This window comes from Hibiscus syriacus, unplaced genomic scaffold (assembly GCF_006381635.1).
Source record: "Hibiscus syriacus cultivar Baekdansim isolate YM2019G1 unplaced genomic scaffold, ASM638163v2 tig00117048_pilon, whole genome shotgun sequence".
Lineage (NCBI taxonomy): Eukaryota > Viridiplantae > Streptophyta > Magnoliopsida > Malvales > Malvaceae > Hibiscus > Hibiscus syriacus.
Window position 1 is genome coordinate 12,271,257 of NW_024063538.1, and position 26,365 is coordinate 12,297,621.

At 36.7% G+C, this 26,365-nt stretch overlaps 1 protein-coding gene across 1 annotated transcript; it reads left to right on the forward strand.

Annotated features, from left to right (window-relative positions):
• The first annotated feature begins 10,449 nt into the window (after positions 1 to 10,449).
• On the forward strand, positions 10,450 to 13,200 carry LOC120197653. Its single transcript, XM_039199096.1, has one exon. It carries the CDS (start codon positions 10,480 to 10,482, stop codon positions 11,578 to 11,580), a length of 1,101 nt encoding a protein of 366 aa, XP_039055027.1. The 5' UTR covers positions 10,450 to 10,479; the 3' UTR covers positions 11,581 to 13,200.
• The last annotated feature ends 13,165 nt before the right edge of the window (positions 13,201 to 26,365 follow it).

Here is a 26,365-nt window from a genome sequence, read left to right on the forward strand (position 1 = left end):
TCTTGAATCATCTCCTTGAAAAGATATGTCTCTTGAATTGTCCTGCAAAACAAAAGGAAGAATAGGAGAAAAAGTAATGTTAGATAAAATTTGTTCTATACTCTCCTCTTTGGATCCAATTTCACTCCTCTCATTTTGAACTCCAACGTCTTCTTCAAGTTTCTTGTCTTTAAATTGCTCTTTCATTCCTTCAATGTTTTTCCTCAAGGTGTTTTGATCTTCATTCACTCGGCTAGGAGATAATGGAGTCCATATGACTTTTCGTTCATTGTGGATGAATGAATACTGATTTGTGAATCCATCATGGACAACCCGCTGGTCAAATTGCCATGGCCTCCCTAAGAGTAAATGACTCGTATTCATAGGCACCACGTCACATAGAATCTCGTCTTTGTAACTTCCAAGTGAGAATTACACAAGTACTTGTTTAGTGACCCTTAACTCTTCCTCGTCGTCCAACCATTGCAAGTCATATGGGCTGGAATGTTTAATTGTCGTAAGCCCCAATTTGTTCACCATGTATGTGCTTGCAATGTTTGTACAACTCCCTCTGTCAATAGCTACAAGACACACTTTACCATTTACATGGAAACAAGTGTGAAATGTATTTGTTCTTTGCTGTTCGTCCTCCAAGGTTTGGAAAGATGAAAAATCACAAGACATTTGTTAGTAAAAAAAATTTAAATAAAATTAAAACCTTACCAGCACACTCACAAAGTCTAACAAGTTCACTCCAAAGAAATGATAAGATCACTCCACTCAACACTCGTGTTTACTCTCGGGAATATATCTTGGCTTTTAACAATTCCCCTTCTGATCTCACTCTCTCAATTAGCCTTTTTCCACTCCAATTTATCTTGCTAAGTCCTTTGAAGAACTTACTCTGATGTGAGCACGTTTAGGGCCGGTTTTCTCCATGACGAAAACCCCTCAAGGACGTTCTACCTTATTAACTCTAAGGGAGTAATTCCTTACTTTATTACTTATTTACTTATTTATGCATTACATTGCATATTAGTAATTAAGTTGTTTAGTATGTTAGAGTAGCTTTGCATATCATGTTTCACATTTTCGTTCAATCATCATTCATGTCAAGCATATTATTGTATCGTATTAGTTTTGCATTTCATCTTAGTATTTAAGATGTTCACGTGTTATGTAACATGTTTCCATAAACAGCATACTTGTAGCTAATTTGCATTCAACTTAGTTCCTAGGTTATTCAACTAAGTTCACGTGTTGTTCACATATCATTGTGCAATTCATTTGCATTCATATTTAATTATTTGTTAGCTCATTAATATTTGTCATCTTAGCATTCATGCATATGTGTTTGTTCATGAGAAATAAAATTACTTATTCATGTTTTCACGTTTCAGCATATCACTTGTGTAACTTATTTTAACGTGTTATTCTGCATTTATGTATCATTTGCCGTGCATTTGCAATCATCCTTGCATATTTTAGTAATCATACATATTAAACATTTAGCTCATTTATAAAATAAGTTCACGTGCTCTTTAATGCAAACAAAGGCTCACAAGACACAAGACACACATGGCAGCAAGTTTTATCACTTATAATATCACGTTAATATTAGTTTATTTGCACTTGTAGGGAACACAAAGCTCATGTTCCATACTGGGCGGTTTTTGAGGAGGTTATTTAACATATTTTCATGGTACAAAACGACAACAAGGCTATTAAAATATAGCACAAGTTGGAGCAGCGTATTGAAGCTCTTATCCAGCTCACTCTACGGCAATTAAGGATATGTGGGAGACAACATGTGATGGGCAGCACTTGTTCTTGTTATAACAGCACTATACATTAAAATAACTTGTTATTTTAATCATTTAGGAACATCAAGTGATCAGCCCCATGCTGGACGGTTTTTAAGGGATTCTTTGAACACAAATCGAGCACATAACACGACCATGTGGGTTGATAAAGAATGGAGAACGTTTTGGAAGCTTATGGAGCATTTAAAGTGTGCCCATGAAGCTCGGTTTAATGGAGTTTTGTCTTGATCTCTTCCAGCTCAGAAGTCACGTAAATTCTGGACAGAATAAGAGGGGAGTTCGGCTGGAAAGTGCAACCCACTTGTTCTTATCATATGTCCACTTATTTGAGCAAAAGAAGACAAATCACACGTGAAACTTGCTGGAGAACTTCATTCATACAATTGCAATTGAAGACAACCCACGTGCTCTCCATTGGATATGAAACACGCCATTTGCTGATCTGTCCAAACAGCCCATGTGATTACACAATTGTTTGTCTCCACTAGCTAACAATTGAGGAGTTACACGTGCTAAATCAATCAAGGGGACAAGCTTCTACAACTCCACTTGCCCTTGTCTCCACGTAATGTTGTTTTCCACCAGCTATCAAAGGAGCATTTGGCCAACACACTCCACCAAACAATCTGACCGATTCTTGCATGAAATTCTGCTCAAATTAGGGGTCACGCCAATGGCCACCATGAGGACATTCGGCCATGCAAAGTATAGAACACGTCCATGTTTCATTTGTATTTCTAATCTTATAAATAGCTTCATTTTGCATTGTAAAAAAAGGATATAGACTTTGTTTTAATGAAATTGTGAGAGTTTTCTCTAATCGAGTCCTTCGTGACTTTTATCGACTTATCAAGTAATTCGTTACTTGTGGCGTCATTACTTTCACCTTGATACTTATGGTTCCTAGTTCTTATAACTAGCGGGTCAAAGTCCGATTTACCATCCCTTATCGAAGCAATATAAATTTGGGTCGTTGTTCTCTAACATCGGTTCTTCTTTGAGTCTTCTTTAAGATACTATCGTTTCACCATCCCATAATTCGTTATCCATATTATTACCAAATCCGAGTCTTCCGCTACTATCTCTTAAACTGACCATTTACCATCACATTTACCACCGTAAACTATCCGTTTCTTATCTTTATCTTATGCAGGTTGCTTCGCTTCCTTCCTAGATCCACAATCGATCGTCGAGGCAGATCGTGATCGTATCATTTGGTATCAGAGCTAGTTGGAAGAAGCACCGTACATCAAGCGAGATTATCGTATCATGCAGTAATCAGAGTTTTTGGTGGAAGAAGTAACGCACAACGAAAATAAAAAAAAATACAAAAAGAAGTTCAAGAAAGTTGCAAGTGAAAAAATTCGAAAATCAATAAAAGAAAGAAAAGTCGAAGCATTCATCAACAAGTTTATCACCGAGCCATTCAAAGAAAGCCTTTGATTGATTGTGGTGATAGAAAGGTTGTGAAGTAACGTGTGTAAGTAACAATTTTTTTTTCTAAGCCACCCTTTGTATATTTTATCTTCCATTCCTACTAACCCTTTTGTAGCCGACGCACATCAAGTGAAATTTACTTGATACGGTTTTTGAGTAAAGTCATTTTAGGACTTGATATAAAGAGAATCGAGCGGTAAAAGGCAAGAGTGAACACCAAGGGTAAAAGCCATCCCAAGTTAAACACGAGTGTTGAGCGACATTCAAGTTTTCTTTTGAGTGTATTGGTGAGATTCTTTTTATGTTAGTGACATTTATTTTGATTTTTATTAACCTAATTCTTTTCATTATGTCTCGAAAGTACACAAGATCAAATGATTATACAGTAGATGACGAACGAGATTTTTTATCAAATTCTCAATTTCAAGATTTCAGTCGAGAATTGAGGAGTTTGCTCAAAGAAAGTCTCAACCCAATCATAAAGACGATGGATCATATAATCGAAAAACGTTCTTGTTCACAAACACCTCCGCCGAAGATCAGGGGCCAAATCAAGAGGAGAGACGACACTCGACCCGTTCCTACATCCAATTGGAACGAAAGATCTTACGAAGAGGATTCCAATTTCCGAAGCAATGTCAAAAGTTCAACGAGAAGAGAGCCAAGAAATTTTGCATGTTTTAATCCAGAAAGTCTAGCTCGTCTTCAAGAGTGTGTTGACAATTTCGTCAAAGAAACACAATTGCAAGAACAACTACAAAAAGAAAGTGTTTGCAAAAATAAAGAAGTGAAAGTTGAAAACGACATTGAGAGCAATGAAATAAGAAAATCGATGTGAGAAATGTTGGAGTCGAAAATGAGAATGAGAGTGAAAATGAAGAATTTGAAAAAGAAATTGTTTGTGCAAAGGAGAAAGAGTGTAAAATTTCAATTTGCACTAACAACCTTAACCATTCTTCTTCTATTTTTGGATCTTCATTGTTGCAGGAGGACAAGACGAGTACTTCCAGAAACATGATAAACACATCGCCAACCCTATTGATGATCGAGCATCGTCCATGCTCTAGCAATGTTTCAAAGAAGGACTTAATGAAAATTTCTATTCCCAAGGAACTGGTACCCAATGATATCATCAAGTATCATCCAAGGTTTAATCTTTCTAACTCTTTTGTTATTGATTTACCTACTAACTTTTATTTACTATTTGGAGGGACGATACAAAAACGTGGAATTGATGTATTGAGTTGCGAGGATAAGTATCTTTGCAATCTTGATAAGAAATTGCCACTCTCCAATTTGCAAATAAACGATTTGAAGGAAAAGCTATCCCACCATCCTCATGATGATTCAAGGAAATATGAAGTTACCAAATATGAAGTCAAGAGGTTGACCATTGGAGAAAGGTATGAGGATTCCATCCATCCTACATCAAGAAGGTCTTCAATGAGAAATTATTTCGATTTGAGGACAAATCGCCAAAAAGAAAGGGAGGATGATGTGAGCACGTTTAGGGCCGGTTTTCTCCATGACGAAAACCCCTCAAGGACGTTCTACCTTATTAACTCTAAGGGAGTAATTCCTTACTTTATTACTTATTTACTTATTTATGCATTACATTGCATATTAGTAATTAAGTTGTTTAGTATGTTAGAGTAGCTTTGCATATCATGTTTCACATTTTCGTTCAATCATCATTCATGTCAAGCATATTATTGTATCGTATTAGTTTTGCATTTCATCTTAGTATTTAAGATGTTCACGTGTTATGTAACATGTTTCCATAAACAGCATACTTGTAGCTAATTTGTATTCAACTTAGTTCCTAGGTTATTCAACTAAGTTCACGTGTTGTTCACATATCATTGTGCAATTCATTTGCATTCATATTTAATTATTTGTTAGCTCATTAATATTTGTCATCTTAGCATTCATGCATATGTGTTTGTTCATGAGAAATAAATTACTTATTCATGTTTTCACGTTTCAGCATATCACTTGTGTAACTTATTTTAACGTGTTATTCTGCATTTATGTATCATTTGCCGTGCATTTGCAATCATCCTTGCATATTTTAGTAATCATACATATTAAACATTTAGCTCATTTATAAATAAGTTCACGTGCTCTTTAATGCAAACAAAGGCTCACAAGACACAAGACACACATGGCAGCAAGTTTTATCACTTATAATATCACGTTAATATTAGTTTATTTGCACTTGTAGGGAACACAAAGCTCATGTTCCATACTGGGCGGTTTTTGAGGAGGTTATTTAACATATTTTCATGGTACAAAACGACAACAAGGCTATTAAAATATAGCACAAGTTGGAGCAGCGTATTGAAGCTCTTATCCAGCTCACTCTACGGCAATTAAGGATATGTGGGAGACAACATGTGATGGGCAGCACTTGTTCTTGTTATAACAGCACTATACATTAAAATAACTTGTTATTTTAATCATTTAGGAACATCAAGTGATCAGCCCCATGCTGGACGGTTTTTAAGGGATTCTTTGAACACAAATCCAGCACATAACACGACCATGTGGGTTGATAAAGAATGGAGAACGTTTTGGAAGCTTATGGAGCATTTAAAGTGTGCCCATGAAGCTCGGTTTAATGGAGTTTTGTCTTGATCTCTTCCAGCTCAGAAGTCACGTAAATTCTGGACAGAATAAGAGGGGAGTTCGGCTGGAAAGTGCAACCCACTTGTTCTTATCATATGTCCACTTATTTGAGCAAAAGAAGACAAATCACACGTGAAACTTGCTGGAGAACTTCATTCATACAATTGCAATTGAAGACAACCCACGTGCTCTCCATTGGATATGAAACACGCCATTTGCTGATCTGTCCAAACAGCCCATGTGATTACACAATTGTTTGTCTCCACTAGCTAACAATTGAGGAGTTACACGTGCTAAATCAATCAAGGGGACAAGCTTCTACAACTCCACTTGCCCTTGTCTCCACGTAATGTTGTTTTCCACCAGCTATCAAAGGAGCATTTGGCCAACACACTCCACCAAACAATCTGACCGATTCTTGCATGAAATTCTGCTCAAATTAGGGGTCACGCCAATGGCCACCATGAGGACATTCGGCCATGCAAAGTATAGAACACGTCCATGTTTCATTTGTATTTCTAATCTTATAAATAGCTTCATTTTGCATTGTAAAAAAAGGATATAGACTTTGTTTTAATGAAATTGTGAGAGTTTTCTCTAATCGAGTCCTTCGTGACTTTTATCGACTTATCAAGTAATTCGTTACTTGTGGCGTCATTACTTTCACCTTGATACTTATGGTTCCTAGTTCTTATAACTAGCGGGTCAAAGTCCGATTTACCATCCCTTATCGAAGCAATATAAATTTGGGTCGTTGTTCTCTAACATCGGTTCTTCTTTGAGTCTTCTTTAAGATACTATCGTTTCACCATCCCATAATTCGTTATCCATATTATTACCAAATCCGAGTCTTCCGCTACTATCTCTTAAACTGACCATTTACCATCACATTTACCACCGTAAACTATCCGTTTCTTATCTTTATCTTATGCAGGTTGCTTCGCTTCCTTCCTAGATCCACAATCGATCGTCGAGGCAGATCGGATCGTATCATACTCAAGATTAGAACAAGTTAATTCCTTCCTTGTGTGCGTCGGCTGCAGATAGGTTAGGGTAGAAATAATAGAAGAAATGGAAAGATAGAAGAAAGGATTTAAAGGTATTAAAAGATAAAATGGTTGAAGACAAGGAAAATGAAGGTATAGAAAAGAAAGAGGTGACTTACAATCCAAGAAACAACACTTACTACAACCTTTCTCAAGAAACAGTAAGGTTATCTTCTCTTAGTGTAGATGGCCTCTTTTATGTACTTTGCAATGGTAGAGTACTTTCCTTGGCTTGCTTTCTTTTTGAATTTCTTTTTCTTTTTTTCTTTTCTTTTTCTGAATTTTCTTCTTCTTTTTGTCTTTTTTTTTTGTACTCCAATTTTGATGTAGGAGTCTTTTTCTTTAGCTTTGCACACCAAATGACACTTTTGTTGTCAATCCAACTATGCTCTGATTACCGCTTGATGTAAGGCGAATCTACATGCTTTGATGGAAGAGACTAGATAGCCTTATTGTGTCCCGATCTAGGATTGAAAAGTACTGATGTCCTTGATTTTATAAGTTTGGGATGCAAAATAAGATAAGAAAATATGATTAATAATGGACTTAAATAAAGGAATAATAATATAAGTAATGAAATGAAATAAAGATAGGATAGAGATGGTTGCGGAATTGATGGTATTGATGGATGTTGTTGATGATGGCAATGATGAAATGGAGATGGTGTTGATATGTATCTCAAACTCGACAAAGATGAAATAATGCTAACGAGCACAATCCCGGTCTTCACAAACTTGTTTGAGGGGTGGTGATAGTGTCTTCAACCCACTAGATATCAATCTAGGAATTTTGGAATCAAGATCGAAGGAATGACGCCACAAGTATAGGAACTATACTTGTTTAATCGATAAAGTTCACAAAGAACTTTGAAGAGAAATAACTCACAAGAGTAATTTTTATATATGAGATGAGATCCTTAAAAATGAAATGACAAGGCCTATTTATAGTTTTCAAAGGGTTTAGGCCGAATAGGTACATGATGGTTCGGCTATGGATGAAACCCCTTTGAAAATACATGACTTTTAAATGAAAATACATGTTTTTAATGAAGATACATGATACGGGTCAGTCCGTCGATTGAGGACCTCTTCGATTGTACCGGATCTAGAACGAAGTAAGCAATTCCTCGGCAGCAAACTCACTTGATAGTAAGGATGATGTTGGGGTTATATGGATATGGATATGAACGAAATTTGAATAAGGAATGATAATTGATAGATGAGGTAATGGAATTTAGGATGCTGGAAATTGGATAATAACAAAGAACAAGGAAGAACCTATACTAAAGAGTATAAACCCGAACCTTATACGTCCAATGTTCAAGGACTTGGACCCTTTAGATAGTAATCTAAGAACCCTAAGTATCACAAACTTAACACAACAAGAACAATCTTGAAATGTCAAGAAAATAGTTCTAAGAAGAACCAATTTGAGAGAATAACTCACAAAGTTTTAATTTATCCAAGTTCCTTCCAAAATGAAATTACAAGCTTATTTAATCTGTTTCAAATGCTTAGCCGAATAACACATAGTGTTTTTGGCCAGCTATTACGTCTAACAAATAATACATTCCAGTTCATAATTCTCCATGAATTCAAGTGATGATTCGGTGTAAAATGGAGACAACTCTTCATGGCCAGGTAATACTCACGTTCCTTCAAATTGATGCTTAAGTGGAAGCATCATCCAGCTTAGTGCCAAGCACATGGGCTGTTTTCAAAGTATATGTCTCCTTGGATGATCAGCACGTATGATCCTTCAAATAATTGCTTAGTTGGTTCACGCACATGGTTGGGTAGTGGAAAGGAGCATACGCACATGGACTGTTTTGATGGATAATATTCTGGTGCAAATAAATGCTGGAAACATGTGCAACATTATGGGTTCCCTCCAACATACGTGAGTGATAATATAGTCAGCAAAGTATGGGTCTGATTTCAGCTGGTTTCTTTGTCTCCTCCAATCATGGACTTATTTATGTCTTTATAATGCTTATCCAGGCTGTTTTGACGTGCCTACATGTGCAAAGAAGATAATAAGCAAGTATTTAAATTAAATGTGCTGGAATGATTAATTTAGTTGTAAATCCCGTATTTATTTCCAGCCTGTACTGTCTTCGGTAATCTGTGAATATCTCAAGCTTCCAGTATCAGATTGACACGATTCAAAATGCATTGGAAAGCTAAGAGATAGGGGATTAAATTCTAAGAGACTTAATCTCCCAATTATGCTTGTAACATGTTCAAAACTGGTGATAAATATAAGTGACGTGAACTGTCCACTGGAATGAATCAAATATCTTGCTGCTGTGCATGTATGTGTTATTATGAGCTAACATGCATGATATAATAACTAAAAATAATTAAATATTAAAACTAAAATGAGTGCACATGAATGATAATAAAAAGAAACATGCTGAAAAGTGATTGTGGGTGCACGTGAAAGCAACTAAACTTGCTGTTATGTAATCAAATGATGAACATGTTATTATATGAATGTGGGTGCACGTGAAACATGCTAAACAAATGGTAAATATGTTGTTTACACAAGATCAAATGATTATACAGTAGATGACGAACGAGATTTTTTATCAAATTCTCAATTTCAAGATTTCAGTCGAGAATTGAGGAGTTTGCTCAAAGAAAGTCTCAACCCAATCATAAAGACGATGGATCGTATAATCGAAAAACGTTCTTGTTCACAAACACCTCCGCCGAAGATCAGGGGCCAAATCAAGAGGAGAGACGACACTCGACCCGTTCCTACATCCAATTGGAACGAAAGATCTTACGAAGAGGATTCCAATTTCCGAAGCAATGTCAAAAGTTCAACGAGAAGAGAGCCAAGAAATTTTGCATGTTTTAATCCAGAAAGTCTAGCTCGTCTTCAAGAGTGTGTTGACAATTTCGTCAAAGAAACACAATTGCAAGAACAACTACAAAAAGAAAGTGTTTGCAAAAATAAAGAAGTGAAAGTTGAAAACGACATTGAGAGCAATGAAAATAAGAAAATCGATGTGAGAAATGTTGGAGTCGAAAATGAGAATGAGAGTGAAAATGAAGAATTTGAAAAAGAAATTGTTTGTGCAAAGGAGAAAGAGTGTAAAATTTCAATTTGCACTAACAACCTTAACCATTCTTCTTCTATTTTTGGATCTTCATTGTTGCAGGAGGACAAGACGAGTACTTCCAGAAACATGATAAACACATCGCCAACCATATTGATGATCGAGCATCGTCCATGCTCTAGCAATGTTTCAAAGAAGGACTTAATGAAAATTTCTATTCCCAAGGAACTGGTACCCAATGATATCATCAAGTATCATCCAAGGTTTAATCTTTCTAACTCTTTTGTTATTGATTTATCTACTAACTTTTATTTACTATTTGGAGGGACGATACAAAAACGTGGAATTGATGTATTGAGTTGCGAGGATAAGTATCTTTGCAATCTTGATAAGAAATTGCCACTCTCCAATTTGCAAATAAACGATTTGAAGGAAAAGCTATCCCACCATCCTCATGATGATTCAGGGAAATCGAAGTGTTGAAGATTATTTCAAGGAAATGGAAATGGCCATGATGCGTGCAAACATGGAGGAAGATAAAGAAGCAACTATGGCACGTTTTCTTGCAGGGTTGAATTTTGAGATTGCTAACGTTGTTGAGTTACAGCATTATGTCGAGTTGGATGACATGGTGCATATGGCCATCAAAATTGAAAGACAACAGCGTAGAAAGTCTTCTTACCGAGGTAATACTCCTTCTAAAGTTTCCTTTAATCCATCTGTTACTCCTAATAATGCTAGGAAGCAAACACCATTTAAGATTAAGGAAAGAGCGGAAACGAGTAGTCCAAAACCTCCCGTTGTTGAAAATGGACGAGGAAAGCAACAAATACAAACAGAACGCACAAGAGACATCCAATGTTTCAAATGCCTTGGTAGAGGGCATATTGCAAGTCAATGTCCTAACCGAAGGACAATGATGACACGTATGAATGGGGAAATAGAATCCGAATCTGACAATGATGAGCAAGACACCCCTTTGATGGACGATAATGAAGATGACGATCAAGTACAGACTTATGCAACCGGAGAAGCACTTGTGGTTAAAAGAAGCTTGAATGCACAACCAATCCGAGATGAACAACAACGCGAGAACATCTTTCACACAAGATGTCTTGTGAATGACAAGGTATGTGTTGTAATTATCGATAGCGGTAGTTGTACTAACGTTGCAAGTACTGTTATGGTTGATAAGCTAGGTCTGAAGACAACGAAGCATCCCAATCCATACAAACTACAGTGGTTGAATGATGCGGGAGAGCTAAGGGTTACCAAACAAGTTCTTGTACCATTTTCCATTGGAAAATACAAGGATGAAGTAACGTGTGACGTTGTGTCGATGGATGCCACTCACTTATTGTTGGGACGTCCATGGCAGTTTGACAAGAAGGTAATGCATGATGGATTGGATGATGTGAGCACGTCTATGCCAACAAAGGAAACTGATCCGGAGGTCTTACCCATAGGACCTATCACACGTTCTAAGGCAAAACAATTCAGGGAAGTTCTTTCTCTTAAGTGTTTGCAAATTAATAAATCAATTCATAATTGTCATGCCTTAGAAATGAAGATTCTTAATGTGTTACATACTGATGTGTAACACCACCTTAGTTATGCTAGGGAAACATATGCATTTTATTTACATTTCATGTTAGCATATACATTTATCATTTCATGTGCATTTTTTTTACATTCACATAATAGCATGATCATCATTTGTTATGCATAACATCATGGTTAGTTAATTCACGTGTTTCATCATTTGATTTGCATAAACAACATATTTACCATTTGTTTAGCATGTTTCACGTGCACCCACATTCATATAATAACATGTTCATCATTTGATTACATAACAGCAAGTTTAGTTGCTTTCACGTGCACCCACAATCACTTTTCAGCATGTTTCTTTTTATTATCATTCATGTGCACTCATTTTAGTTTTAATATTTAATTATTTTTAGTTATTATATCATGCATGTTAGCTCATAATAACACATACATGCACAGCAGCAAGATATTTGATTCATTCCAGTGGACAGTTCACGTCACTTATATTTATCACCAGTTTTGAACATGTTACAAGCATAATTGGGAGATTAAGTCTCTTAGAATTTAATCCCCTATCTCTTAGCTTTCCAATGCATTTTGAATCGTGTCAATCCGATACTGGAAGCTTGAGATATTCACAGATTACCGAAGACAGTACAGGCTGGAAATAAATACGGGATTTACAACTAAATTAATCATTCCAGCACATTTAATTTAAATACTTGCTTATTATCTTCTTTGCACATGTAGGCACGTCAAAACAGCCTGGATAAGCATTATAAAGACATAAATAAGTCCATGATTGGAGGAGACAAAGAAACCAGCTGAAATCAGACCCATACTTTGCTGACTATATTATCACTCACGTATGTTGGAGGGAACCCATAATGTTGCACATGTTTCCAGCATTTATTTGCACCAGAATATTATCCATCAAAACAGTCCATGTGCGTATGCTCCTTTCCACTACCCAACCATGTGCGTGAACCAACTAAGCAATTATTTGAAGGATCATACGTGCTGATCATCCAAGGAGACATATACTTTGAAAACAGCCCATGTGCTTGGCACTAAGCTGGATGATGCTTCCACTTAAGCATCAATTTGAAGGAACGTGAGTATTACCTGGCCATGAAGAGTTGTCTCCATTTTACACCGAATCATCACTTGAATTCATGGAGAATTATGAACTGGAATGTATTATTTGTTAGACGTAATAGCTGGCCAAAAACACTATGTGTTATTCGGCTAAGCATTTGAAACAGATTAAATAAGCTTGTAATTTCATTTTGGAAGGAACTTGGATAAATTAAAACTTTGTGAGTTATTCTCTCAAATTGGTTCTTCTTAGAACTATTTTCTTGACATTTCAAGATTGTTCTTGTTGTGTTAAGTTTGTGATACTTAGGGTTCTTAGATTACTATCTAAAGGGTCCAAGTCCTTGAACATTGGACGTATAAGGTTCGGGTTTATACTCTTTAGTATAGGTTCTTCCTTGTTCTTTGTTATTATCCAATTTCCAGCATCCTAAATTCCATTACCTCATCTATCAATTATCATTCCTTATTCAAATTTCGTTCATATCCATATCCATATAACCCCAACATCATCCTTACTATCAAGTGAGTTTGCTGCCGAGGAATTGCTTACTTCGTTCTAGATCCGGTACAATCGAAGAGGTCCTCAATCGACGGACTGACCCGTATCATACAAATAAAACAAAACAACACACAAAGAAAAAAAAAATTAGTGTATATAGGACCTTACAATATACACACAAAGATTCTCACAATTTCGCTCCAAGGAAATCAAAGTTGACACTCAATCACTCAACACTCGTGTTTCACTCGGGAGAAACTTTTAATGGCTCTTTTCTGTCTCCCCTTCTGATCTCACACACTCAATGTGCCTTTTCCACTCGTTCCCTCGTAGTCAGTTCTTTTACGAACTAAATTCGATCTTTCAAAAATCTGTCAAGTGTGTCGGCTTAAAGGAAACAACAACGGTTAATGGAAACTGAAAAAAAAAATAATGAAAGGAAGGCTAAAATTCAAAGGAAATTAAAGAAAGAAAAAAAATGAAAGTGATTAGTAAACTTACTACAAAGAAATGCTTACAACGGGACTGTCACCAATACAATCAAAGATGTTGCGTTTTGGATTGAATCAAAACTCAAAGCATTTCTCTTTAGCTCAAGACCAGAATTCTTTTTCTTTTTCTTTTCTTTTTTTTTTTTTAATTTTCGGAATTTTTTTTTTTTAATTTTCAGGATGAATTTCTTACTTGGTTCGCCTTTGCTCTGATACCATATGATACGGGTCAATCCGTCGATTGAGGACCTCTTCGATTGTACCGGATCTAGAACGAAGTAAGCAATTCCTCGGCAGCAAACTCACTTGATAGTAAGGATGATGTTGGGGTTATATGGATATGGATATGAACGAAATTTGAATAAGGAATGATAATTGATAGATGAGGTAATGGAATTTAGGATGCTGGAAATTGGATAATAACAAAGAACAAGGAAGAACCTATACTAAAGAGTATAAACCCGAACCTTATACGTCCAATGTTCAAGGACTTGGACCCTTTAGATAGTAATCTAAGAACCCTAAGTATCACAAACTTAACACAACAAGAACAATCTTGAAATGTCAAGAAAATAGTTCTAAGAAGAACCAATTTGAGAGAATAACTCACAAAGTTTTAATTTATCCAAGTTCCTTCCAAAATGAAATTACAAGCTTATTTAATCTGTTTCAAATGCTTAGCCGAATAACACATAGTGTTTTTGGCCAGCTATTACGTCTAACAAATAATACATTCCAGTTCATAATTCTCCATGAATTCAAGTGATGATTCGGTGTAAAATGGAGACAACTCTTCATGGCCAGGTAATACTCACGTTCCTTCAAATTGATGCTTAAGTGGAAGCATCATCCAGCTTAGTGCCAAGCACATGGGCTGTTTTCAAAGTATATGTCTCCTTGGATGATCAGCACGTATGATCCTTCAAATAATTGCTTAGTTGGTTCACGCACATGGTTGGGTAGTGGAAAGGAGCATACGCACATGGACTGTTTTGATGGATAATATTCTGGTGCAAATAAATGCTGGAAACATGTGCAACATTATGGGTTCCCTCCAACATACGTGAGTGATAATATAGTCAGCAAAGTATGGGTCTGATTTCAGCTGGTTTCTTTGTCTCCTCCAATCATGGACTTATTTATGTCTTTATAATGCTTATCCAGGCTGTTTTGACGTGCCTACATGTGCAAAGAAGATAATAAGCAAGTATTTAAATTAAATGTGCTGGAATGATTAATTTAGTTGTAAATCCCGTATTTATTTCCAGCCTGTACTGTCTTCGGTAATCTGTGAATATCTCAAGCTTCCAGTATCGGATTGACACGATTCAAAATGCATTGGAAAGCTAAGAGATAGGGGATTAAATTCTAAGAGACTTAATCTCCCAATTATGCTTGTAACATGTTCAAAACTGGTGATAAATATAAGTGACGTGAACTGTCCACTGGAATGAATCAAATATCTTGCTGCTGTGCATGTATGTGTTATTATGAGCTAACATGCATGATATAATAACTAAAAATAATTAAATATTAAAACTAAAATGAGTGCACATGAATGATAATAAAAAGAAACATGCTGAAAAGTGATTGTGGGTGCACGTGAAAGCAACTAAACTTGCTGTTATGTAATCAAATGATGAACATGTTATTATATGAATGTGGGTGCACGTGAAACATGCTAAACAAATGGTAAATATGTTGTTTATGCAAATCAAATGATGAAACACGTGAATTAACTAACCATGATGTTATGCATAACAAATGATGATCATGCTATTATGTGAATGTAAAAAAAATGCACATGAAATGATAAATGTATATGCTAACATGAAATGTAAATAAAATGCATATGTTTCCCTAGCATAACTAAGGTGGTGTTACACATCAGTATGTAACACATTAAGAATCTTCATTTCTAAGGCATGACAATTATGAATTGATTTATTAATTTGCAAACACTTAAGAGAAAGAACTTCCCTGAATTGTTTTGCCTTAGAACGTGTGATAGGTCCTATGGGTAAGACCTCCGGATCAGTTTCCTTTGTTGGCATAGACGTGCTCACATCAATACATGCTCTTGGCCGAATAATAAGGTGTTGGTTCGGCCTAAGGATATTTTTAATGCTTTTAGAAGTCATTTAGGTGCCAAAATGGAGAGGAATAAGTCTTTGGCCGAATAGGAAGCATCCCTTGGTGTTTTGGCGCCTATTTGATGTCACATGGAGTGCACATGCTTGAATGATGCACATGGCAACCTACTTGAACGCACATGGGTCTTCTTGCAAGGCTTTGGTGAGGTTGCAACCATAGGATAATGTCTTGAAGTCCATGGAATGAAGATGGCAGCAACTAGGCATGACTTGGCTTCCAACATACATCTAGGTGTCATGGTCTTCAATGGGCAGCAACTTGTCATGAAAGGTCACATTTGTGGAAGGTAACCTTTCATCATTTGAGCTACTTCCCATGTGTATGAGCTGGTCATAGGTGAATTACATGAAGATGAGTCTTTGGGCAGCTCATTGTGAAAAGGCACCTCTTAGAATGGCAACTCTTCGCGAAAAGGTACGAATCCACAAAAATTGACTTAGACCATATTTGAAGTACTTTGTGTGGTGGTGATGATGGTGCAACTCTCCAGCTGAAATGAGGTCTCTAGCTAGCTCAAAGGTCCAGCTCAAGTGAGCTATGAGCTCGGGGGTCAGCTGATAACTTTTCACCATTTGTTCTTCATGATCTCCCGAGGCATCCTATGTAAGTTTTCCTAGCTCCTTATCCTTAGTTAAGCTCAAATGTAGCTCCCAAGTGTTGGCCGAATATTCCTATATGCATAACATAAAGAAATAAACTAAGTATATAAACTATATAATGCATATAATATAATGATGTGCATATTATAAAGATGTGAACTATAGGTTATAATAATAACTCATGCATTATATGATAATGAATGAATATTAATATTATAACTATAGATTATATACATGAATATCAATCAATGATACAAACCATAGGATATAATGAATGAATGCACATACTATGATAATTCAAGTATAGTCTAATATGCAAATGTATGCTCATAATAATATATATAGTGCATAAATAAGTAAATATAATATAAAGTATGGTAGAACTCCCTTATATTGAGTTTGATGGTTCTTCAATGATGTGAGTATGTCATGCAGAAAGTTGCTGCTAAACAGGATCACATCAGATGTATTCGTACTAAGTTATTCTTTAACTTCATAACTAATATTCTTAGCATGATATGTAATATAATAGTATATATTATAAGGCTATTATAAAGTAAATGCATTAAAAAGATGTTCAAGAGTACTCCCTTTATAGTTGAAAATGTGCTTGTATCATGGTGAACGCTTTCCTATTTATAGGAAATAGAGAGACAAGGCTGAATGGTTACAAGAGTATTCGGCCAGCCTTGTTCCTTCCTATAGAGACATAATTTAATTACAAATAGAGATGATGGTTCGATTTAAATGGAGGGAAATATCCCTTGGCTGAATAGTTCTTGTATCTCTTCAAGTTGGAGCCAAATTGGAGAGAAAGGAGTGCTTGGCCGAATAGTGAGAGGACTCTTCATCTTGGTGCCTAAATGAAGTCACACGCCTAGCACCTGGTGGGCTGGTCACAAGGCGTGCACATGGCTCCTCTAGGATGCTTGTGGTGCATCCTTGCGCATGGAATGATGCCTCGTCATGTGCTCTCTCTTGGGCATGCATGTGTCTCCTCCAAGCTAGCTTGAGTTGTGGAGCTAGCTAGCAATCATGGGCTGTTTGTGAACAAGCTTCCTAGCTAAGTCCTTATAAGCTCCATAACAGCATATTCAGCTATATTCAGCTAACTTTGATATCACTTTTGGCAACTCAGCTCCAAATAGTCCAACTAGCTAAGTTTAGCTAGCCTTAAGCTCCTCCAGCTGAATTGAGCTTCCCTTAGTGTTCCATGAGCTGCCTTGTACTTTGTAAGCTGTTTGTGAGCTGCATATGACGTCCAAATCATTCACCAAGAAACCTCAACGTTCATTATGCTCCAATGTACCTACATGTGCAAGGAAACAAGGTAATTCCCTGGTATTGAGCTAATATGAGCTAATTACCTTGCAACCATGTTTGATTATGGTAATGTGAGCTAAGTTTGAATGTCATGAGCTAATTATATCATCTCCTAATATGTGTAAGGTAAGGTATAAAGCCTAAGAGCTAATATGAATGCAAATGAACAAATGAAATGCATTATAAGTATGCTGCCTTGATGTATATGTTATAATCATGCATAATATAATTATATAGCTATCCTAACATGCTTAACATAAAATAACAATGTGTAAGATTTATTCAAACTAAGTTATTCTTTAACTTCATAACTAATATCCTTAGCATGATATGTAATATAATAGTATATATTATAAGGCTATTATAAAGTAAATGCATTAAAAGATGTTCAAGAGTACTCCCTTTATAGTTAAAAACGTGCTTGCATCATCCCCCCTTCTTTAGCTTCACGCCTCTTTGCTAAAATAAAGTATCCTTTGAACGTTTGAGTTCTTCCATTAGGTACCCTTTTGTAAGATTTCCCTTTAGGCCTTTCTTTGGAATATGATTTACCAACAGGTACCTTTTGGGAATGATCTTTATCTAGGGATATCCCTTTTGGAAGTGACCTTTCACGTGATTTGTCCTGAAAAGTGAGGAGAGAAAAGGTTTCATATGAAGGGGTACTTACCTTTTATAGATTAAAATCATTGGCGAAGAGTTGTGACTTTAAGTCCCAAACATCACCACTTTTCGTAGGTGACCCTTCATTTTCCAGCCTTGAACCATCATATATCTCTATGAAGAAGTTTGGTGTCTGGTTTAGTTCCTCTTCATTTTTCGTCAGAGTTTTGTCTTTGCGCCATGCTTATACACTCTTTCGCATATGCAATTGATCTTGTTGTACTTCTTTTGGCGTTAAAGGCATCAAGGTCACCTTGCGTCCATCATGCTTAAAAGTGTATTGATTGTGAAAAACAATCATGAATGGCCCTTTTGTCATACTGCCATGGTCTCCCAAGTAAGATGTGGCTAGCATGCATAGGGACAATGTCACAAAGCACCTCGTCCTTGTACCTACCAACTGAGAAAGGAATTAGAACCTGTTTGGTAACATTTAACTCACCTCCTTCATTGAGCCATTGGAGTTTATATGGAGTAGGATGTTTTGACGTTGCCAATCCAAGTTTTTCAACCATAAGAGTGCTGGCTACGTTTGTGCAACTTCCTCCATCGATGATCATTGTGCAAACCTTATCCTTGACATGGCACCTTGTATAAAAGATATTGTTTCTCTGAATATCATCTTGGGATGTTTGTGATTGTAGGAACCTCTTTGAAACAAGCATCTCACCATGATCTGCATTTTCTTCCGTTTCTTCTTCTTGTATTGTTTCAGATTCCTCGTCAAAAATAGGCTCATCAAAATCTGATACAATATCTCCATTGTCAAGCACCATCATGGTATTTCGGTTGGGACATTGACTAGCAACATGTCCTTTTCCAAAACACTTGAAACATTTGATGTCTCTTGATCTCTCAAAAGTGCTGGTTTGCTTTTCTTTACCCTTGCTAGATTCGCTCACTTGTATAGTTTTAGGTATCTCTGCACGATCCTTTATTTGGACTGGAGTTTGCTTCCAGAAAGTAATAGGTTCTTGCTTCCATTTGGTGGCCGAATTTGGACTGCTCCTAGTGTAGGATTTCCTTTTGAGTTGTCTTTCAATTTTCATGGCCACATGCACCATTTCTTCAATCTCTACATAATGCTAAAGTTCAACAAGGTTAGCAATATCAAGATTTAGGCCAGATAAAAACCTTGCCATTGTTGCTTCTCTATCTTCATCCACATTGGCTCAGATCATGGCAATCTCCATTTCTTTGAAATAATCTTCAACGTTCTTTCTTCCTTGTTTCAAATTTTGTAATTTATGATAAAGATCTCGGTGATAGTGAGTAGGAACAAACCTTTTCCTCATAATGGCCTTCATTTCATCCCATGTTGTGATGGGACGTTCACCATTTCGTCTTCTTGAACTTACCAATTGGTCCCACCAAACTAAGGCATAGTCCACGAATTCCATAGCAGCAAGCCTAACCTTCTTTTGCTCCGTATAGTTTTGGTATTCAAAAATGTGTTCAATTTTGATTACCCAATCAAGATAGGCTTCTGGATCAGTTCGTCCTTGAAATGGAGGAATAGTCACTTTGATGTTGCTGAAGTTGTCATTTTGATTTCGATGAACATCTCTCCTTGCTACTGACGTAACTTCAGCCTCTTCCTCTTCTAAGTCTTCTTCCATTCTAGGGCGGTTTACTCTCCGGTTGCCTAAAGATGCTTCTAATTGATCCATACGATCTTGCAAAGGCTCCAATTCTAAATTCAACAATCTTGCCATTTCGTGCATAATAGCTTGTGTCTGCAAGTTAGGGGCTTTTCTTTCTGGGGATCGTCCTGAACTCCGAGACATGGTTAGTGGAATAAGATGTGTAAAAGACCTTACCATAATATACTCTCACAAAGTCTCACGAGTCACTCCAAGGAAACTTGATGTCACTCAATTCGGTCGTGTTTGCACTCTAGGACTTTAATGGCTTTTACTTGTCCTCTTCTGATCTCACACACGCTCCAGCCTTTTTCCTCTCGATTCTCTTGTCTCAAGTTCTAGAAAACTTTTACTCAAGACTATATCGAGTAAATTTTATTTGTTTGGCGTCGGCTGCAAATGGGTTAGTAGGAATGGAAAGCAAAATATAATTGAAAGGGTGGCTTAGAAAAAATAGAAAGAAGAGAATAAAGGGGTTACTTACACATGTCACTTTACAACCTTCTATCACCACAATCAAATTTATAGGCTTACTTGAATGGCTTGGTGATGAGAATTGTTGATGAGTGCTTCCAACCTTTTTTTCTTTTTTTTTTCTTCTTTTGAGTGTTTTCAATTTCTTCTTTTTGAGTGCTTCTTTTCTGATTTTTCTTGCTTTCTTTGACTTTGCACTTCACTTTGCACTTCTTCTTTTTGTATTTTTGTTTTTGTTGCACGTTGCTTCTTCCACCAAAGCTCTGATTACCGTTTGATGTAAGGTAATTCTACCTTCTCGTTTGATTGTGGATCTAGGAAGGAAGCAAAACAACCTGCACAAGTGAATGGCTCAAAACTGAATGGGTAAGGGTGGTAAACGTATGGTTTAATAGGTAGGCTATTTAATAAATAAGAGATGGAAGCGAAAGATGATTGAAATGGTTATGGTTATGGCGATGAAACAAAAAGGATGGTTGTGAGGATAGTATCTTGAAGAACGCTCAAAGAAGAACCAATGCTATAGAGAGCAAAGACCCAAACTTTATATTGTTTCTTCAAGGGGTGGTGTTAAGTACTTTGACCCACTAGTTATATGAACTAGGAACTAGAAGTATCAAGATGAAAGAAGAGGGTTGACGGCACAAGTATAAAATACTTGATAAGTTGATAAAAGTCACCAGGACTTAAGAAAGAGAATAATCTCACTTTAATTAAAATAAAAGGTCTGTTTACAAATGGTGAATGCTTTCCTATTTATAGGAAATAGAGAGACATGGCCGAATGGTTACAAGAGTATTCGCCCAGCCTTGTGCCTTCCTATAGAGACATAATTTAATTACAAATAGAGATGATGGCTTGGTGCCTAAATGAAGTCACACACCTAGCACATGGTGGTCTGGTCAAAAGGCGTGCACATGGCTCCTCTAGGATGCTTGTGGTGCATCCTTGCGCATGGAATGATGGGTGGTCATGTGCTCTCTCTTGGGCGTGCATGTGTCTCCTCCAAGCTAGCTTGAGTTGTGGAGCTAGCTAGCAATCATGGGTTGTTTGTGAACAAGCTTCCTAGCTAAGTCCTTATAAGCTCCATAACAGCATATTCAGCTACATTCAGCTACCTTTGACATCACTTTTGGCAACTCAGCTCCAAATAGTCCAACTAGCTAAGTTTAGCTAGCCTTAAGCTCCTCCAGCTGAATCGAGCTTCCCTTAGTGTTCCATGAGCTGCCTTGTACTTTGTAAGCTATTTGTGAGCTGCATATGACGTCCAAATCATTCACCAAGCTACCTCAACGTTCATTATGCTCCAATGTACCTACATGTGCAAGGAAACAAGGTAATTCCATGGTATTGAGCTAATATGAGCTAATTACCTTGCTGCCATGTTTGATTATGGTAATGTGAGCTAAGTTTGATTGTCATGAGCTAATTATATCATCTCCTAATATATGTAAGGTAAGGTATAAAGCCTAAGAGCTAATATGAATGCAAATGAACTAATGAAATGCATTATAAGTATGCTACCTTGATGTATATGTTATAATCATACATAATATAATTATATAGCTATCCTAACATGCTTAACATAAAATAACAGTGTGTAAGATATATTCATACTAAGTTATTCTTTAACTTCATAACTAATATTCTTAGCATGATATGTAATATAATAGTATATATTATAAGGCTATTATAAAGTAAATGCATTAAAAGATGTTCAAGAGTACTCCCTTTATAGTTGAAAACGTGCTTGCATCATCCCCCCTTCTTTAGGGCGATTTTTCCTCAAATCGAGTTCATTTTGTCCTTGCATAGCTTCACGCCTCTTTGCTAAAAGAAAGTATCCTTTAAACGTTTGAGTTCTTCCATTAGGTTTCCTTTTGTAAGATTTCCCTTTAGGCCTTTCTTTGGAATATGATTTACCAATAGGTACCTTTTGGGAATGATCTTTATCTAGGGATATCCCTTTTGGAAGTGACCTTTCACGTGATTTGTCCTGAAAAGTGTGGAGAGAAAAGGTTTCATATGAAGGGGTATTTACCTTTTGTAGATTAAAATCATTGGCGAAGAGTTGTGACTTTAAGTCCCAAACATCACCATAAGTTCCTCTTCATTTTTTGTCGGAGTTTTATCTTTGCACCATGCTTGTACACTCTTTCGTATATGCAATTGATCTTGTTGTACTTCTTTTGGCGTTAAAGGCATCAAGGTCACCTTGCGTCCATCATGCTTAAAAGTGTATTGATTGTGAAAACAATCATGAATGGCCCTTTTGTCATACAGCCATGGTCTCCCAAGTAAGATGTGGCTAGCATGCATAGGGACAATGTCACAAAGCACCTCGTCCTTGTACCTACCAACTGAGAAAGGAATTAGAACCTGTTTGGTAACATTTAACTCACCTCCTTCATTGAGCCGTTGGAGTTTATATGGAGTATGATGTTTTGACGTTGCCAATCCAAGTTTTTCAACCATAAGAGTGCTGGCTACGTTTGTGCAACTTCCTCCATCGATGATCATTGTGCAAACCTTATCCTTGACATGGCACCTTGTATAAAAGTTATTGTTTCTCTGAATATCATCTTGGGATGTTTGTGATTGTAGGAACCTCTTTGAAACAAGCATCTCACCATGATCTGCATTTTCTTCCGTTTCTTCTTCTTGTATTGTTTCAGGTTCCTCTCAAAAATAGGCTCATCAGAATCTGATACAATATCTCCATTGTCAAGCACCATCATGGTATTTCGGTTGGGACATTGACTAGCAACATGTCCTTTTTCAAAACACTTGAAACATTTGATGTCTCTTGATCTCTCAAAAGTGCTGGTTTGCTTTTCTTTACCCTTGCTAGATTCACTCACTTGTATAGTTTTAGGTATCTCTGCACGATCCTTTATTTGGACTGGAGTTTGCTTCCGGAAAGTAATAGGTTCTTGGTTCCATTTAGTGGCCGAATTTGGACTGCTTCTAGTGTAGGATTTCCTTTTGAGTTGTCTTTCAATTTTCATGGCCACATGCACCATTTCTTCAATTTCTACATAATGTTGAAGTTTTACAAGGTTAGCAATATCAAGATTTAGGCTAGATAAAAACCTTGCCATTGTTGCTTCTCTATCTTCATCCACATTGGCTCGGATCATGGCAATCTCCATTTCTTTGAAATAATCTTCAACGTTCTTGCTTCCTTGTTTCAAATTTTGTAATTTATGATAAAGATCTCGGTGGTAGTGAGTAGGAACAAACCTTTTCCTCATAATGGCCTTCATTTCATCCCATGTTGTGATGGGGCGTTCACCATTTCGTCTTCTTGAACTTACCAATTGGTCCCACCAAACTAAGGCATAGTCCACGAATTCCATAGCAGCAAGCCTAACCTTCTTTTGCTCCGTATAGTTTTGGCATTCAAAAATGTGTTCAATTTTGATTACCCAATCAAGATAGGCTTCTGGATCAGTTCGTCCTTGAAATGGAGGAATAGTCACTTTGATGTTGCTGAAGTTGTCATTTTGATTTCGATGAACATCTCTCCTTGCTACTGATGTTACTTAAACCTCTTCCTCTTCTAAGTCTTCTTCCATTCTAGGGCGGTTTACTCTCCGGTTGCCTAAAGATGCTTCTAATTGATCCATACGATCTTGCAAAGGCTCCAATTCTAATTTCAACAATCTTGCCATTTCATGCATAATAGCTTGTGTCTGCAAGTTAGGGGCTTCTCTTTCTGGGGATCGTCCTGAACTCTGAGACATGGTTAGTGAAATAGGAAAATAATAAGATGTGTAAAAGACCTTACCAGAATATACTCTCACATAGTCTCACGAGTCACTCCAAGGAAACTCTATGTCACTCAATTCGCTCCTGTTTGCACTCTAGGACTTTAATGGCTTTTACTTGTCCTCTTCTGATCTCACACACGCTCCAGCCTTTTTCCTCTCGATTCTCTTGTCTCAAGTTCTAGAAAACTTTTACTCAAGACTATATCGAGTAAATTTTACTTGTTTGGCGTCGGCTGCAAATGGGTTAGTAGGAATGGAAAGCAAAATATAATTGAAAGGGTGGCTTAGAAAAAATAGAAAGAAGAGAATAAATGGGTTACTTACACAAGTCACTTTACAACCTTCTATCACCACAATCAAATTTATAGGCTTACTTGAATGGCTTGGTGATGAGAATTGTTGATGAGTGCTTCCAACTTTTTTTTCTTTTTTTTTCTTCTTTTGAGTGTTTTCAATTTCTCCTTTTTGAGTGCTTCTTTTCTGATTTTTCTTGCTTTCTTTGACTTTGCACTTCACTTTGCACTTCTTCTTTTTGTATTTTTGTTTTTGTTGCACGTTGCTTCTTCCACCAAAGCTCTGATTACCGCTTGATGTAAGGTAATTCTACCTTCTCGTTTGATTGTGGATCTAGGAAGGAAGCAAAACAACCTGCACAAGGGAATGGCTCGAAACTGAAAGGGTAAGGGTGGTAAACGTATGGTTTAATAGGTAGGCTATTTAATAAATGATAGATGGAAGCGGAAGATGATTGAAATGGTTATGGTTATGGCGATGAAACAAAAAGGATGGTTGTGAGGATAGTATCTTGAAGAACGCTCAAAGAAGAACCAATGCTATAGAGAGCAAAGACCCAAACTTTATATTGTTTCTTCAAGGGGTGGTGTTAAGTACTTTGACCCACTAGTTATATGAACTAGGAACTAGAAGTATCAAGATGAAAGAAGAGGGTTGACGCCACAAGTATAAAATACTTGATAAGTCGATAAAAAGTCACCAAGACTTAAGAAAGAGAATAATCTCACTTCAATTAAAATAAAAGTTCTGTTTACAAATGGGGAATGCTTTCCTATTTATAGGAAATAGAGAGACATGGCCGAATGGTTACAAGAGTATTCGCCCAGCCTTGTACCTTCCTATAGAGACATAATTTAATTACAAATAGAGATGATGGTTCGATTTAAATGGAGGGAAATATCCCTTGGCCGAATAGTTCTTGTATCTCTTCAAGTTGGCGCCAAATTGGAGAGAAAGGAGTGCTTGGCCAAATGGTGAGAGGACTCTTCATCTTGGCACCTAAATGAAGTCACACGCCTAGCACATGGTGGTCTGGTCAAAAGGCATGCACATGGCTCCTCTAGGATGCTTGTGGTGCATACTTACGCATGGAATGATGGCTGGTCATGTGCTCTCTCTTGGGTGTGCATGTGTCTCCTCCAAGCTAGCTTGAGTTGTGGAGCTAGCTAGCAATCATGGGTTGTTTGTGAACAAGCTTCCTAGCTAAGTCCTTATAAGCTCCATAACAGTATATTCAGCTACATTCAGCTACCTCTGACATCACTTTTGGAAACTCAGCTCCAAATAGTCCAACTAGCTAAGTTTAGCTAGCCTTAAGCTCCTCCAGCTAAATCGAGCTTCCCTTAGTGTTCCATGAGCTGCCTTGTACTTTGTAAGCTGTTTGTGAGCTGCATATGATGTCCAAATCATTCACCAAGCTATCGCAACGTTCATTATGCTCCAATGTACCTACATATGCAAGGAAACAAGGTAATTCCATGGTATTGAGCTAATATGAGCTAATTACCTTGCTGCCATGTTTGATTATGGTAATGTGATCATCTCCTAATATGTGTAAGGTAAGGTATAAAGCCTAAGAGCTAATATGAATGCAAATGAACTAATGAAATGCATTATAAGTATGCTGCCTTGATGCATATGTTATAATCATGCATAATATAATTATATAGCTATCCTAACATGCTTAACATAAAATAACAATGTGTAAGATGTATTCATACTAAGTTATTCTTTAACTTCATAACTAATATCCTTTGCATGATATGTAATATAATAGTATATATTATAAGGCTATTATAAAGTAAATGCATTAAAAGATG

Excerpts from the sequence above, each read along its gene's own strand:
- LOC120197653 (XM_039199096.1), top strand. The coding sequence starts at position 10,480 with ATGGAAATGGCCATGATGCGTGCAAACATGGAGGAAGATAAAGAAGCA.